The 18,050-nt window shown below is 36.2% G+C and overlaps 1 protein-coding gene across 7 annotated transcripts in view; it reads right to left on the bottom strand.

The window, feature by feature from the left end:
* Window positions 1-18,050, bottom strand: part of NFIB (nuclear factor I B) — a 169,296-nt gene that overhangs the window by 8,138 nt on the left and 143,108 nt on the right. For 3 of the 7 annotated variants that reach the window (XM_051768207.1, XM_051768208.1, XM_051768209.1), the window contains exons 10-11: window positions 17,962-18,044; window positions 9,338-9,426 (exon numbers count right to left, since the gene is read on the bottom strand). The exons of 1 other annotated variant lie outside the window; for it this stretch is intronic. In XM_051768207.1, coding sequence (XP_051624167.1) covers window positions 9,338-9,426; window positions 17,962-18,044 — 172 coding nt within the window. The remainder of the gene's footprint in view (window positions 1-9,337; window positions 9,427-17,961; window positions 18,045-18,050) is intronic. 3 more of the 7 variants (XM_051768210.1, XM_051768211.1, XM_051768212.1) reach the window with 2 other exon arrangements.

The following is an 18,050-nucleotide window of genomic DNA, read 5'->3' as shown; positions in this document are numbered from 1 at the left end:
ACTTATTTTGTGAAATCCAGGGGACATATTCCTCAGGTCTTTCATATTAAAAATAATACAAACAGCTTCTGTCATGTACTCCTATTTCATACTATTTACCTCTCTAAATCTGTTAATTTACTATTTTGACTCCTAACAATTAATTTCAGGTGTCCTGTTTTAGACACACAAAAAAGTGGAATTCCTGACCTGCTTATCTCAATGATGGTCAAATTCTGAAGGGAACAGCACCAATTTTATTTCATCAAGGAAATAAAATAAATATGAATATTTTATTTTTTTCAATGTCTCAAGTACAACTATTACTCAATAGGGTGTTTTGTTTTATTTTGTTTTTCAGTTGATATATTCTTGAAGGACACCCGAAAATCTTCATAATTTTAAACTCTTCAGAAATTAAAAAAAAAAAAATCTGCTGTTTTCAAAATCTAAGATCAGCTAATACATTTCACTAAAATTTTTCTATTTTTTTTTTTTTTTTGTTTCAAGTCTATTGACTATTAAAAAAAGTCTGTTATGGAGAAAAAAAAGTTTTGAAAATTAAAAATCATAGTTACATTACAAATCTTCAAGCACTCACAAAGACTAAACCCCAGTTATGCATGAAAGATTTTTCCAATGAGATCTGATGAAAAGATTATGTTTCAAAAAAAAAAAATAAAGTCAACACCAGAATCTGATCTAAGAGGCTTAATTGTTTCAACTTATTCTTCATCTTCCTTCAAAATTTGTTTTAAAATGCATTTTTTTTGGTCCTTCTTCTTTGGATTTCAGTGATGTTAAGAAGTAAATTAAGAAATAACAGACAAAAAGCAAATTGCTTCCAAGCACAGGGATTTGTTAAAATAGGAATTAGTAACAAAAAAATAAAGAGCCAAGAAGATTTGTTTGCTTGGGATCTGCTTGAATGTATGTTTTACAGTGCACAGTTCTTTGCTGTCCTGTAACACACGATCTACAGTATTTAGTGACTTCAAACAAAATAGAAGACTAACTAAAAGAATGTTTGACATCAACATAGTATTTAAACATAGTATTTAAACAATTTCTGTGGCAAAGGCTAAACACACAGGCTCCAGGTTATCTTTCTGAAGATTTACAGTGCACTTCAGTGGTTGGACACATATATATGAGTGACATTTTGCTTTGTTTTAAAGTTGCCAACCTTCTAATGACTACAGTGGGTGAAGAAAACAAGTAAATGGTGACTAAAAACAAATTACTATTTGCAGCAGCTTTTTTATCCACTACTTCAAATACCAGACAGAGATTTTGATTTTTGTGGAAAGTCCTCAATAAAATAAGTTGTAGCAAGTGCCTAACCGGACTGTTACTGCTGTATGACCTACAAATCTAATACAGGTGTTTATTTAAACCTTTCAAGCCTCCCTCCTTATATTATGACCATAAGAAAAATGCAGACTGCAACAAATTCATCAGCACTGTTTATGAATCCCAAGGGAGTAATAGATCTCCCATGTTAGCACTGTGTGTATCCCACAGGAGTTTTGAAGTCCCTTGCACTGCTCGCACCAAGCCTTCTGCCAGAAACGTGGTGCAAGCAGCAGAGCACCCGTGGGACTGGGAGAGCCTCACACCATCCTCCTGCAGGGCTCGAACAGCTGCCAATCCCACATCTCGGGAGATGACTGAAGTCCTGGTCTAAACATCTAAACTGGGCAGAGTCTGACTGTGCTGGCAGCTGGAAAAAACAGCCATTCCCTCTGTTTGCTGGCTCTTCTTGAGCCATGATCTTCAAGGTATGATGAGTTCTGGCTATATTTTAGGAAAAAACATATTTTGGGAAAAAACCTTATCATAAGGTAAGTCTATCTTGGGCCACTGCAGTCCTGGTTTCACCACCAGATGCTCACTGCAGACAAAGGAAGAAACCTGACTGAAAGCTACTGAGGAGGACAACCCTAATCACAGTGCAGAGCTCTGAGAACAGCCGTGACACAACAAATAATCAAAACCGCAACACATGCTCTGCTAAGCTGAATGTCTATCCAACATTCCCACAACCCCCCATTATGTTTATGGCAAATTTAGCTAAATTTTCAGCTACCTCATGAGCCACAGTCTGCTTTGTAGCTCTCCAGAAAGCCAGCATGCAGCCAAGCCAGACTGACAGCCCAGAAGAGCAAGGTCCTCTTGTCAACTTTGTCTGGCCTGTTCTGAAGGGACCTCTGTGAATATTGCAGAGTTCAACTTCTGCTGTGGAAACCATTCATGGTTTCTCTGTAGAGCATCCTAGCAGAAATGACAAGACAGCTCCTGCTGCCTGAAAAGCAAACTCTGCCTGGGTGTCCACATGGGTAGCAATAGCAGGAAATAGAATAACACCTTTCCCTTCACCACACTATCCTGCAGTTTGTGCAAGTGCCAGGTACAGTTCCAGCTCATGGTTTCACAAATATGAAGGCAATGCTTTGCCTCTGTCCACTAAGCGCCTCAGCACCGTTGAAGCCAAAACTCTTTCCCATTGCCCAGGACATAGGCAAAGTGGTTGTCCTTGAAGAAGTTAATGAAATGTCCTTCTGCCCACACGACTTCTCCTTCCTATAAAAAAAAAGTCTTTGTATGTATGAGTGGAATAAAGCAGGCCTACCCCACTCTCCAGCTTACTGCTCCTGAGGAAATCTATGATACGTGTGCTGACACAGGCCAAAATATAAATGCCTTTCCCTTGGAATATGAATCTAAAAAATCTGCTCAAGGTTAAGTTTTGAAGAAAATTACATGAGAACACCATCAGATACTGCAGTGAGATTTGTACTAGTAGCCTCTGTGATAGAAAGTACGATTTGCAGGACCACCTTTCTGAAACATTATATCTTTAAGTAATTTCACTACCAGGAAGGGTTTTCGCTTCACTATAGCTAGACTATCAGGTGTGTTACACAGTCATCAGTCCCTCTCTATCCACAGGAAGAATAACGTATTTATCTGTTCAAATGTAATAAGACAGCAAAGGAAAATTCTGCAAGCAGCCTACAGGGTTTACATTCTCCATTACAGTATCTATTACAGTTTCCAGATGTTAATTCAATGAAGATTTCTGCCATGATTTCCTCTTAAAGATAATAATTGCTGTTTCAAGAACCTCTCATTAAAATATTACTGGAATGGACCACAAGTAGTACTTACATTATGTGTATATACAGTCCATTTTGGGGGTTATAATAACATGAAGAGTATAATAATGTTAAACAATTAACTAAATGCAATAAAAACCAAATCTAATCTGACCTGAGTAAATCTGAAGTCTTTCTGATTCTTATTTTCCACCATTTACTACCTTCTTTCTTTTACGGTTTCAGAATTATGAGTATTTCACCATTCAGAAAGTACATCTAAACCAGAGTTTCGTTCTTGAGGCTTTATTACCATTTACATGAACGTACTACCTTACAGAAGATAAATCAGATTCTGCCAAGTCAGTCTTTGTACAGAAAAGGTAGAAATGCCTCCAAGCAAGGTTCATCTATGTCTGTACTAGGTTCCCACTTAGTTAAGGGACCTTTACCCTTTAAAATTACTAAGATAATAAAAATTTTAGAAATGCAATTTTGCTAATCCCAGTGCCCTGGCTAAATTTCTACTTGTTAACATTCTGAACTGGTCTCTGTAGGTAAACAGCTGCCAAATTTCCCCAAGGTGAGCACTTGTTTCAAGAGATATATTAAGTATATCTTCAAGAGATATATTAAGTATATCTCAGGTTAATTTCGGATGACCTTTATAGTTTAGCAGGCACATACCACCCATCTAGCAGATGGAGGAGGTAAAGACCTACTGATTTATGTCCAGAAGAGGGAAAAGAGAATTCTGCTCTAAGAATACTATTTTTTCTGTTCCCTGGAGACTCCTTCTTGTGACAGTGCAACAGAAAAGGGTAAGGAAAGAACAGGAAGAGGCTACAGAGCCCATCACTACAAAGAATACCCGTAGCAGAGGAAGGACTCAGAGAAATGGTGCATGTTCCTGCTGTGCTTTGGACCGTGCATGTATGAACATCTGGTGCAGGAGCAGGGCTAAAGGAAGTTTGAAAACATGCAGTTGCACAGAGAAGGCCATGACCAAGTGAAGCCAAACCATGGAGAATATGTGCTTGGGTTACCAGAGGCCACTGGGTCGGCTATGAAGAACTGACTCTCCATTTTACAGACCTGCACTACTTCATATCCTCCAATTACTACTATTTCCACTTTAAACCATTAGATTTTTTACCTTAGTAGTTTTAAAAAATATAATATGAATCTATCAAATTAGCATGACTAAATAGAGACAATCCTAACAGCACCAACTAACCAAACAAGTAAAACCAGTGCAGTTCTACTACTTCAAAAGAAACAATTGGAGGTAAGCTGACAAAGTAGAAAGCTGGAGTAACCAAGGGGTTAAAGATACAGTTTACACTTGGGAATTCTCTATAATATGCTCCTCCTTCCCTTGCAGCTGCCAAAAATCACATGACAGGAAACATAAGATTAAGTTTGTCCCACCTAAGTGAACAAAGAGCGCTCAGAACAGGCAATCAGTTCACTGTAGAGCAAGAACTTTTCTAACTCTGCTGGAATATGCAGTGCTACTCAGAAAATATTACTGAAGTTGTTTTCTTTACTTTTACGTCTTGATTCTAGATCATCTCATTCATTTTGGTCACACTGCAGTTCTTGTTGCTTCTCTCATAAAGGTTAACTTCAAGCTCCAAACATAATCATGTGGAAAATGGACATTATTGATTCCTATGGTCCATTGTTCCCCCATTCTAAGTCCCTGAAGTTCAAGTTCAATCTGGAATTACATCATGTCTGGTTTCTCCTGGTTACCAGACGGCTTGAGACGTGACCACAGCTACAGAAAAAACAAACAGCCTTCTTCACGCTTCGGCTCCCCTATCGATTCAAACATAAACTTTTTTTCTTTCTCTCAAGTACGCTTCAAGTATGGAGCATGGTTAATTTAGAGATTAAGTTCCAAATTAGATTATCTAATGGCATTTTAATGGATTACTGACCCATTTCCTGTGGGATGGCAGCATGCAAGTCTGGCTTGAATACAACTAATTTCTTAGGAAGTGTTTGGAACATATTTGCCTAGATGGAGAGGAAACATAATGTTCTGCACATCTTTCTGCATTATGGAGCTGGGCAAAACTATTAGAGCTAGTAATTTAAATTTATAAAGATCAAAAATCATTAGATTTTCTCTCCATGAATATTATTACAATCAGTATACTTCAGCCTTTTTTTTCTGAAATCGTAATGAATTGATACTTCTATTCCATAATGAATTGATACTTCTATTCCAAAACATTGCCAGGGTAATGGGGACAGGAGGGAGAGATGAGGGAGGGGCAGGGGTCAGAGTATATGAACCACTGCTCTAACAGGTGTCTGTGTTTGCCAAAAAGTGCTTGCCACAGCAATGCTCCCAACTGTGTTCCTTTAGCTATGTGTTTGCTGGATATCAAACATGCACAAGGTGGTGTGCTGCAAAAGCAATCTGCACCTATTCTCACTTCCTCTCTGACTTCTTTCACAAATCAGATTATTCCATTTGATTGCTTTATCAGCATTGTTACCATAAACACAGAGTGGTGCTGGGGGGGGGGAGGGAATGATGCTTGGAATGCTGAACACTCCTACAACCAGAGTTGAGAAGGAAATTTAGCACTCTGAGAACAGAGCTCCCCTCAGCATCTCCAGCAACAAACCAGCTGTTGTATTGTGATGATGTGTGAAGATAACAGAACGCAAGCAGGAAATGCTAGCCTAGTCCATTTGCCTGGATACTGTAAAGGTAAAGTAACAGTTAACCCACAAAACGAACACAGAATGATTCTTAAAAGAATTCGTATAAATAAAAACACATTTGTCAATAGCTGAGTTAAAATGTACACTTTGTCAATGAAAAGCTGCTTACAGTCTGTGAAAGACTTGCAAATACTCCAAATACTCCACATGCTCTAAAAGAGGCCGACCATGCCAGCTTTTCTGAGTATTTATACCGGAAATACTACTAATAGTGTAATAGTGGCTTAGATTCAGGATCAAACTCGATACCAGACTCATATACACACTTTTTGTCACTCTCACTCATGTTTCAAGTGTACTTTTTGCAAACACTCTTGCCCTCACGTAGTGACAGAGACTGTGTTTTCCAAAATGAGCCTTATAGATTTTCACAGTTTCCCTCTGCCTTATGTCTCCAGGAACACAAGTATTATCACAGAACTGCAGTTACCAAAAAAAAGAAAGGTTTGGGGTTTTTTAATGGTTCTGGGTATCTTCTTTACATTTACACCCAAAATTGGCCTAGATTATCTTAAAAGTACTGGTGAACTTAATTCTATGGCTGTGTTTAAATATTTTTCAAATAAAATATATTTACAAATAAATACAAAAACACATATATGTATAAGAACAAATATATAAAGACATAATATGTACAATTAATGCTCTAAGTAAATCACAAAAACCCAAAACAAAACAAAATTGTAGATGGTTAGGTTATCAGGAGCAAAATAAAAACTACTACTTTCAAACACCTTATCAAGTAACTGAGGGTCTTTTTGGCTTTTTTTTTTTTTGGATGCTCACAGGATTTTTAATATATTTCCTTTAAAGATACTAGAATGTTTAGTTCAGGTAAGCAAAGTATTAATCTAGGTTTTTTTATCACTATTCCTTGTAAGTCTTCTGGTTTTGTAGAACATGGTGATCATCAATGACTAAAAAGTTTTGTGGCTTGGTGTTGGGTTTTTGTCTTGTATTATTCATATTCTCTTCTTTTTTTTTGCAAAATTCAGTTCCTTTGCGCACAGACCACTACTGTCTTACACCTGAGTCTTTAAATGCCTGCAGATACATAATTTTATAAGGAAATAAAATCCCAGAAAATATATTTTGAAATTTATGTATCATATTTTGAAATCTATACATTAGATCTACCATCAGGTATGATAGGCAACTATTAATAAGACAAAGAACACAGAAACAACAGAAGTTTTTTCATCATTCACCCTCCCCAAGTTTTCAAAGTGTGGTTCACCAAAAATGCTTCATGACAAAGCTTTCAGCTTGACCATGTTTGCTCCCTGATCTCTTTAGAGACAGGACAGTTAACACTGAAGAACTGCCAACTTTTTTACCTTCTTGAGGTCACTAATATTTCAGAAAAATCAGTATACTTAAAATAACCACAAAAGCCTGATGTAAGAGGTCAGATTAAGCACTATCAAAATGAGCACTGCAGATCTGAGGAAATCACATAATCAAACATAATCAAAGCATTTGGGGTTGTGGAAACTTGTCTGGACTAGGATATATTTCTTTGCCAACATGTGACAATTCGTTTTGCAATACATTCTCTCTCTTTTTTTAGCGCTAGTTTTGGTGTTAGAAAGTCTCACTGCTCCTTCGCCTGCGCAGGTATAATTTCTCCTCTTAGATTCTCACCCCTGGGGAATTTAAGGAATGTTGTATTCCAAAACCCAAATCCTAAAAGTAATCTGCTAAGAGAGAACTGTTCATTTCCTTGTCCCTCAAGGCTATGCTTAATCCAAGAGCAAGTAACAAAGCCAAGGCCTCTAAGGAAATGCCTATGGCAGAGTTCGTGCGCAAGCTCTTCTGGCAGCGCTTCTGTACATTCCTCAGGCCAAAGTGGCAGGCAGCATTCCGGGAGTGACCTGCAAGGCAGTTTTGTCTATAACACTGAGTGGATCATGGAGCATGCTTGCATTCACCACCAAGGTTTTCATGGTCACTGCTAGAAATATTTTCCCCTGCCTTTCCTTTCTTTTTACAATTTATGCCCGTGGTCTTGTATGATGGGTACTGAAAAACAGAATTCAGCAAACAGTAGGACAGTGCTTCAGCCAGTATAACTGGCACTATTTTAAAGAGGGTTCGAGTGATGACTGATTAAAACCTTTCAAGGGTATTCCTAGATAGGCTGTTGTGATGTAATTTCCTAACGGTTGTCAATGCCCTGAAAAAGCAATACCCTTTGTAGTGGGAGAATAAATCAACCCTCTCTGTGGTATACTAGTTCAGTTTGGATTCATTCCTGGCTGTATATTGAAAACAATTACTGCATGATGAGGATCTATAATGTGAATCATAGCCCTTGAGGAGTGAGATGAATCCATTAGCTAAATTTCCATTCTGCTATTTAATCTACAAAGACAGAAATGACACGGCCTTATTTTTACACTACAATTCTTACAGATTTAAAACATTATTACAGAAAAAACTGGAAAAAAAATTTAAACTTCAGATTTTGTAAACACCATTTTCAAATTCAGTAATTGCCCTTCCAAGTTGATTCTCAAAAGCCCCAAAACTTCTTACAATTCATAGTACTATACAGTGTATCAAAAGGCATTTTGCACACAATATATATACACAACTACACTCACACACACTCTTACACAAACTATTCAGAAATATATATATTTTCATGTACACACAAATTTCCAGAAAGTATTTAAAATTATTTCAAGAGTGACTGGCTTCATCTGACAGGCTCCCAAGCCCCCAACCTGTTTTACAGGTACAACTCCCATTAAGTGTTGAGTGCTGCAGATAATCCTGCACATGAAAAAGATGAAAACAGATGTATCAAAATTATGCTGATTTGTTTATACACCTATTTAGACACAAACACACCCCCATCCTCTTCTGTTACCATAATTCATTATATACCAAGGGGTGTAAAATATTACAGTTTAATAATATAACAAAGGTTAATGGGGTTTATTGCTTGTTTTATTTGTGGAGCTTTTTTCATATAAAAAACTCCTCTTTTTTGTGTAAAACATCCCTATTCTGTTATTTAGTTGACAAATAAGATTGTTTATAGCTTACCTTCATGTTCATTTTAGTGACCTACATCTACACCAGTCAATTACTCAGAAAAGTCTCTATGGATAATATAGTTATTCATTGCCCAAAATAACCACCACCTCAGCCATTTATTTTTTTACTCATCTACACCTCTAACAGTACTATTTTCTTTGTGTTAACACTGAGGCCCCCAAAATATGACTGGAAATGAGATTTTTAAACCCTAAAATCAGTATTCCCTTCAATTCACAAACCCGTTGCATCTGACAGCACAACATTATCGTTCCAGGTGTTCAACTAAGGTAGTTTCTAAATTCAGCTTTTACATGAAGAATAACCTGAATGTGTATAGGAGAAATGTTACACACATACTTTGATCAAACGCTGTCACATATACCTCTGGAGACCCACTAACACAGATATCGTAGCTCTATGCAACTTTTTTAGAGGTGGTGTAGGGGTGGAAATAATTAAAATGTTACCTTTGCCAAGTAATTCCCAATGTATCCTCACTGGCACTGGGGTATAAATGCCTGCCGTTTTGATTCATGGTCCAGTCACAAATTCTCAGCTGTCAATTGAAACCTAGCAGTCAGATATGGATCGAGCATACTACAGTTTTTAGTATTTAAATGAATACATGCAAACTAGTACTGTACATGGCAAAAATCTTACCTTCCCAAGAAGTAACTTTAAAAAATAAAAGAATACAAAGAAAAATAACTTATTTTGAGAAATAAATGCCTATAGATTTGCTTAAGATAATGCTACTTTAATATGATCCTTTATTAATAAAGCATAAAAGAGTAACTAATGTGTAGCACATAACAATTAGCCATTATTAGATTACAAACTGAGCTGGAATAAAAAGAAATGTTAATATTCAATAGTGAGATATTTTGAGAAAGGAAATAAAAATGCTGGGGTTTTTAAGCAATGTTCTATATAATGTGTATTAAGTAAAGGTCAAATACAATCAATATCTTCCAGCATGCATTTTGTATACCATAGAAGACATGCAATTTATAGAAAATTTGCCAAAATTAAACAAACTGTATGCCCTTATCTTTTTATTTAAGAAGAGTAAAGGTATTAGGTAATTAAGGTTTATTAATCTAGTGTTACTGAAAGTGGTATTACTTAGCATGAAGTGATAAAATAACCTAATCTTGCTTTAGACTCAGAAAAGTAGCATTTAAAATATTTTACTGCATTTTAATATAATGAGGAATGTACTAAATGTTGGCTGAAACAAATTCTTCCCAGATCCTCAAATCATCAGTTCTGCTTTTGCAGATTGTTCAAGCAACCCTCTACAGCTCTGTTTATTTAACAGCTGCCTGATAGTGTTAGCAGATTTATTGAAAAGATATGTTGCTTATTTTTCAGCTTAAGAAAGTGAACTTATCTGGTTTGTGAATAAAGCATACATTTTAACCTCAGTATAGTCATGCTTATATAAATTGCTGTTCCAATATATACGATGCAGCACTCCAAACTGAAGATAGTATTGCTAAGTTTAAATGCATTTTATCCATATTCACAGTTTTTAGATAGCACGGGCTACAGCAAACAAACTATAATAAACTGTTTTCACAGGAGCACAATTAATTGCAGTCTTTTCCTGAAAAATACAAATGCTGAGGACAAGACAATATTGCAAACCTGACCCTGTCTGGCTGTTAGAGTCATAAGCTTCCTGCTGTTAAGGTCTGAGAAATGGAAATGTTAGTCTTTGATGTTTTCATAGCAATTGTTTCTTGTTTGTTATCTAAAGAACTCCAAGGGACCTTCTAAAGGCCATTAAAAGCATGACTAAACCACATGAAATTAACCAGAAAAGGAAACAGGCGGTCAAAAAGTTTGCTAGAGGTAACTGTGAATATGTTTAAAGAAATGGGTAAGTAAATATTTGATTTAGTCACTATACAAAACAGTGTTCTAAACCTGATTTTCATAGTGAAAACATAGTAAAATATTTCAGCTCAGTTACTCACTGTACAGTAGACGTATTTCTACTATAATCCCTAAAAATGTTATCATCTTCACAACAGACACATATTTTAAAACTTTATAATTTATCTATAAAAACTCACTTCCAGCTGAAACAGAAGACTGAAAGGTTAAACCCACCCATCCACCTTTCTTTTCGTCTTTCACAAAATACAAAATCGATGAGTAAAAGTCAGGCACTAAAAAAATACTAAAATTACAAACTTAGTGTTACCAAATAATTTTATGCACTTAAATCTAACTCAAAAAAACTGGCGAGCACTTAGCTTCCAATAGAACCTAGCTGCATTTGCCATTCGGGGGAAAACAGTAAGGGATTGATATATTACATTTTAGTAAATTAGCTTCTGCACTAAATCACTATATTTTTCCTGCAGTATATGAAAATCTTCCACAGGTAAAATTAATGTGTTAAATTTATCATTAAGAAAGCTCCAAAAGGCTTTTTAAACATATTTCATAAAGGTTAGTAATGACATGCTTCTTATTACACAGAAATATGTACTTCAGTGCATATACGCCAAAATACTGCAATGTAATAATAGAACATGTGCATTTTATACATATGCTGTAGACACATACATGCACATGTATATGAAGATCCATGCTACACCAACTATTCACTGCACCAGCTGTGCCACACTTGCAATACTGACAACACCTTGAAGAACTGCAGGTCTACACAACTGGTTCTGTGGCAAGCCCAGGACTGTATCAACTGTACTGAAATATACCTTCCTAATGTTAAAAATTGTTGCTCCACACTCCTCAGTAGGCTCACATAACTGCCACATTGTCTTTAGAAACTAACCTGCCTGGAAAACCTTTTGGGTTGTGGTTTTTTTGTCTCCCTCACATAAAATTTTCTCTCCCAAATTACTCCTGCTGAAAGATCAAGATGTCTTAGAAATATACTGTCAAAAGGATATAGAAATATTACTTCCAAAGTCTGCATCAGCATCCTGTGAGTGTGTTGAATGCTTTCTGGGTAAAAAGGCTGGAAAACCTTAAAAGAACTGTGTAAGCCTGGGGTCCATTTGATGGAAGAAGTCTGTTCACAGCAGCAGTGGGAACACTGCCCTTGGAGAGTGTCCAGACAGCCCAGTAGGGAAAGCCTGGAGGCACAGACCTGACATGAGTACCAAGCTTTGGAAGGATGTAGGGCACTTTATTACAGTATTATGAGTGCTATATATTGTCTGGAGTCGTACTGAAAGCTTTCTGTCTAGTTATTGTCCTCAGAATAACTTAGGTGACCTCTAAAATCATTCCAGCTGGAGATGAGAAGGCACATTCACTCTCAACCACTCTAAGCCATCTAAAAGAGTTACTCTGCAGGACACGTGAAAAGAAGAAGTGGGAAATTTGAATTCCTCGCTAGAGGGACTTAAATAATCCTCAAGAGACATCTGACAAATGCTGAAAACTTTACAAATTTTCTCAGAGATATGATACGAGCACAAAATAAATGACCTGATTTGGCATGTGACATCGTGAAAAGTCTTTCCTAGATGCCTGTTGGACAGTCTTGCCCTTCAGTCTCCAGTTTTGTCTTTTTTTAGCAAGGAAAGCCATAGGAACTTCATTTTAATAACACCTTCCATCCACAAAACATTATCAATGATTTTCTCATTTATCTCTCATCTAACCACAAAGGAATAGAGGATGGATCTGTATTCTGAAGTGGGAATGGATGCCCAGCCTTGCAGCAGATGAGGAATAATCACATGCACCTATTTCCTGATGCATGGTACTGCCCTCATCCCTATGATATGCCCTCCCTACAAGACTCATGAAGCAGCAGAGGAGTACAAAGCCCACTGCAAGCACTTCTCCCAGGAGGCAGTGCAACTCCCTCATTCACATTCAGCCACCTTACAGGAAGGGGCCACAGGCCCAGACAGAAGCAGAGCAGTAGACCAAGTGCTTCTGTTCTGTAAAATGTCAGGAAATTGACTTTGTTTAGCACTTTCCAGAGCTGTGAGACTGATGCGAAGTTCTACCCAAGAGCTAGATTTCACTACAGCTGTCTTTACAGCTTAAATGGTGCTTTTCAAGCACAACCATCCTGCAGAGTTTTAAGTATACAAGTAACATATACATTATAAATCCATAGCCAAAAGCACAATCTTTAAACAAAGTATGAATAATTTTTAGGGGTTAGAATGTAAGCAGATTTTGTAGTCTTGTATTTAAAGAGAGGCTGTCCAAGACTAACACTCATTTCAAGCTTCTGTGACAGCTAAGGAAAGTAGATACATATTTTAGAAAGTGTAATAGGAGACTGTGCTATAGCTTCTCTTACTTGAGAAAAGCCCATAAAACTTATCATTTGCATATTGTCACTGTTTTGACTGAAACTTCCTTTAAATGTGTTTCCTTTCTAGCAGGCATATGTGAAAGGTGACCTCTTAGCCATTTACATACCTCCCCGGTGATCATGTGACCCAGTTTTACGTCAAACTGTCAATTATGATAAGGGACACAATAAGAACAGTCAAAGTGCTGATAACCTGTTTCCCGAGTTTACTGAGAAGTTCTCTTAAAGAGTCCACTTGTGTTCTTCTTTCAGCCTGCTGCTGAAAGCAAAAGTGACATTGACTCAAAACATCTTGCAAACAAATACTCTGTGTTCAGTAGATATTTAAGTTTGCAAGTTCCATTATGAATAGTATGAAGAGAACTGCATTTTGAACTGTGCAACTCAGTAAATAAAGGATATATCTGGTAAGAATGTCCTACTGAGGAGACAGGGAAGACTTTGTAGAGAATAAGAAGCTATCTACAGTTTTCTGATTTTGCATTTTAGAAACCTTTTTACTATGTACATTGAAAATGTTTGACTCATAATTGTAAAAGCTGTGTGAAAATAATGAGTACAATATACCACATCCAGAAAGTCCACGCTCTAGTGAAAACCATGCCACAGTGATTATCAGAGCAAAGACTGGAGGAGTTCACTAACTCCTTAGCAATTGGGCCAGCATTAGTTAGCACCTTTACTGTGATAGGAAAGGTGTAGAGGTCATTGTCTTCACACACCTCAATAGTTATCCAATTTATTTATGTTTTCTAATTAAAAATAGAATCACCCATACAATGCCCCAAGGTGTATAAAAGTTAAGTAAATGGTCAAGAAAGAAAACCTTTCAGTTATTTCATTCATTCTAACAGAAATATTACAGAAACCATTAGTCTGTATTTGCAATAAATACAAATGTCTTTGTATGTATCCATCCATCTATTCTTTTATCTTTTTATACTGTTTACACAGGTAAAGTTCACAACTGATATGCTGGCAACTTTCTAACTTTATTGCCAGAAACAATATACCTGACTCTAGGTGTCTGTAATTTCAAGAACATAATAAATCCATGAAGTTGAGATGCCAGAAATGCCATCACATAACCATGAGAGTTCTGATCATTAAGACTTTGTTACTGAATTAATGTTCTTGCCATTAAAGTTAATAAGCCAAAAGAATAGAGATACAAATAGAATCTGGCAAGGAATTTTGTCCACTTGTAGAAGGCTGAATTTTACTAACTTTCCTCAATTTGTTCCTTTTTCCTCTAGTCTAGGCTTAGAAACCTCAAATTTTCAATAAGTGCAAATTAGAGAAATAAAGGGGGAAAAAGGTGCTCCCATACAATTGGAAAGATTATCCAAACTTTTATGCACAATTTATTTAAGATGTTTCAGCACATATGAAGAGCAATGAGCACTAGATTTGACTTCATAAAATAATTCCACCAACCACCAACAGTAAAATTAAGAAAAACTCTGTCATGCAGGTACTAGCTCTTACCACTTCAGTTGCCCCTTTTCAAGAAAAGAAAAATGAGTGGTCTCTAATATTTTGCAATATACAGAAGGGGGCTGATATGAATTTTTTACAACAAAATTACAAGATAGGTGTGACTCTGTATGCCACAAAAGTGAGATACGTTTTGTAACTATTCATGCCACAGTATAAAAATACTTGGTATTTCAAGGTAGGTAATGGGAAGATCCACCAGCAATTGCATCAGAAAGTGGACTACATAGTTATAATTCCCCAATAGAACCTGGTCGTCCTAACTATCACTGTAACATGCTAAGTAATGCATATAACACCTTATTTTCACAGTATCTATACCAGTAAAAGCTAACAAACTCTCTCATTGGTCCTATTATGCACTGTCTTTCTAAGTTTTATTTAGTGTTTCCCATCTAAATATGAGTATTCCAGTTCAACTGTGCTAAAAATTGTTTACTGGAAGTTCTAGAAAGCTATCACTTTGTCAAGATTCTGTGTGCGCATGTGTTGCAAAATACATGTGTAACATTTAAATTTATTGTTGTTACTGTAATTTAAATGGGCTACATAATGGTTCTTTTTAACAATAAAAAGTACTCAAGGGTACATGCCAATATTTCTCATAACCAGAGAGAATAAATCTTCATAAAGACTCCTCCAATGAGGTAAAAAATGTACCGGTGACAATATTTATTCTTGAAGGGTCAATGTGCATTACAGGGTACAGTGAATATTTAAAAGACCTCTCTGGAACTAAAACCATTGGCTTTCTAATTTAGAATTTCTCTCCAGTAATACAAAATGATTGATTGCCTTTATTTCATGTACCCCTTGATTTTTCTTTTCATTCATCATGGGCTGCTTTAAACCAAATGCATTTAAAATCTGCCACAAGAAGAGTGGTCTCTTTTAAATTGTTGTAAAGTAATGAAAGGACACAGTAAATCAATCCCATTTCTGCTTTACCAAAGGATAACCTTTGCTCTACTGAAGTTGTTTAGGCAATCTCAATGCTCTACCTCACTTTCTGGGTAATATATGTATATGGCACTGTCATCTCCAACATGCCTTTAGAGTTGAGTGAAGGTAATTAATTAATTAGAAACTTATACATACATACTTATATATATTCATATTTATCCATCTGAAAAACTTTTTTGTTAAAGCATACTGTTCTTTCAAGTGGTTTCAGCTGTACGTTCTATTCATTAATTTCCTACATATGTATAGGCATACATACACACACACAAACACACTCAGGCAAGTATAGATATGTCCATTGTATATATTAGAAGAGAACAGAGAATTAACAGCAAAGACAATAACACAATTTTAAATTTACTCTATGGCTCATTGGTCACCAATTGATGCTCTTGAATTAATATAATGAGACTATTAAGCAATATATTTTATCAGGGAGAACATTGGTTTAACAAAGTGGCATTGAATAAGTCACTCAGAAGCGCATATGAGACGTAGTTGAGTTTCCCCTTTCCCCTAAGCCACCTGGCCACATGTTTTACCATGAAGGGGAGTTTAAGATGCAGTGCATGTAAATGCCACAAGACCCTTGAGATCCCTCTCACTTTTATATTCCAATGACACTGCTGAAATTTTGAAATGTATTTCTATCTGCACAAAGCCAAAAATAAACAGAAGATGCACAACATTAGCAATATATGCTTTTTATATCACAAACTCAGCCAGGAGAAAATAAAGGGTGCTTCCACTACTTTCTGGCACATGACAAAAGTTTGTAAGTCTTTCAGTGAACTTGGAAGAAGGTCGAATGTGCTTAGGCAGTAGCAAATTTGCTGAAAAAATGGTGTCCAAAAATATGGAGTGAAAAAAATTATTGCACATTCCCAAATTAACTGGATGTCAGAGACATTTCAAAGGATACTGTGTACAACTTCACAAGAAGTCCACAAATTACATGCGCTGTGCTTAAAGAGAGATATTGTGTGCGTTTTAAAACACAATAAACATATACTGTGTATGTTTTAAAAAGAGCCGTGTTACAGTAATTGCAAAACATTTCATAATACAAAAATCTTTGAGAGGTTAAAAACCCCCAACAAAACACTATGCCAGAAAATTTACTGAGAAATTAATGGTTGGCAAACCCACTAAATGTCATTTGGTATTTTCAGAGTGTACAGATGTTTGCAGTTAGGTCTCACTAGTTAAAAAAAAAAAGTTGGCAAAGCACCAACTACTTTAAATAAACCATCATCTTTATGATTTTCTCTGAACTCTGCATGTGGTGACCTTTAAAACGGACATACTGCCACCTTGCCCTCAGAGTGGGTAGAGATAGGGAGTTCCAGCTGAAGCAGAACAGGTAGGTTTTACTGAAAAATTAAACAGGCATGTGTACAAACTGCAGACAGGAACCCAAGTCTGAGAAAAAAATACATTACAACAAATACCAAGGACTACTTAACAGCCCCTTTCTTATTGCCCCAATCAGCTTTTTTCTTTATAAGATTTTACATGCTGTGAATTTCAAAGTACTCTACTGTTAAGATCTAGGAGGAACACAAACACACATCATAAAGTACGTTAAAATTCTAAAGGGTCTGAATTTATGTTTGTTACTAGTAATGTAGTATTTCTGTATGTGCATGGCCTTGCTACTGACTGCAGCTAATTTATTTGTATGCCACCATTAATCTCGGCTGTATATTTTCACAGTTTGGGTAAACACTTCATTTGCATTAAATTTACAGCATTAATGAGATGTGAAATTCAAAATGCTACTTGAAACATAAATGATGTAAAAAACTAGAACAAAAACATGGTTTTATCACATTTTAAATCAGCAGACCAATTTAAGCCTATTAAACTAGAAGTGATGATGTGTTGCATTGAGAATGTTAAATATCCAGGGGAAAAAACAAAATACCTTGAAAATAATAAATTGGACTTTCTGCTTTGGAAATTTTGCTTATTTTTTTAAACAGGTTTTGAAATCAATATTTGTTTCTTAAACAGCTCATTCTCCTTCCTAAAATTCTATTAAAGATTACATGTATGAGCTCTCGAAAAAAGAAAATAATGGAAGAAATATGGTTAGAAGTTCCTTAAGATGGCACAAATCTAAGAAATACAGCATAGGCTAAGTTGGTATTTCTCAAAGGGTTCAGTTGTTTTGAATAAACTTCATCCTCACATGACAAATACTGAAACCCTTAGGATTTCAATCTAATCCAAGATAACAGCGGCAGCACGTAGGAAGGTAATATCGCAAAGGCTTCTCTGTATCATCACACCTATGTGAAACTTGCCCACCTGTTGCTGGTGTAGGAAGGATGGGTCTCTTGGGCTTAGTCCCACATATCGATTGGCTTGGGATGTGCCTGAGGCTGTGTAGGCTGATT

Source organism: Manacus candei, unplaced genomic scaffold, assembly GCF_025592945.1.
Source record: "Manacus candei isolate 608988 ecotype Guabito, Panama unplaced genomic scaffold, ASM2559294v1 h1tg000093l, whole genome shotgun sequence".
Lineage (NCBI taxonomy): Eukaryota > Metazoa > Chordata > Aves > Passeriformes > Pipridae > Manacus > Manacus candei.
The sequence above is the reverse complement of the archived record's forward strand: the minus strand, read 5'-3'. Positions and strand labels throughout refer to the sequence as shown.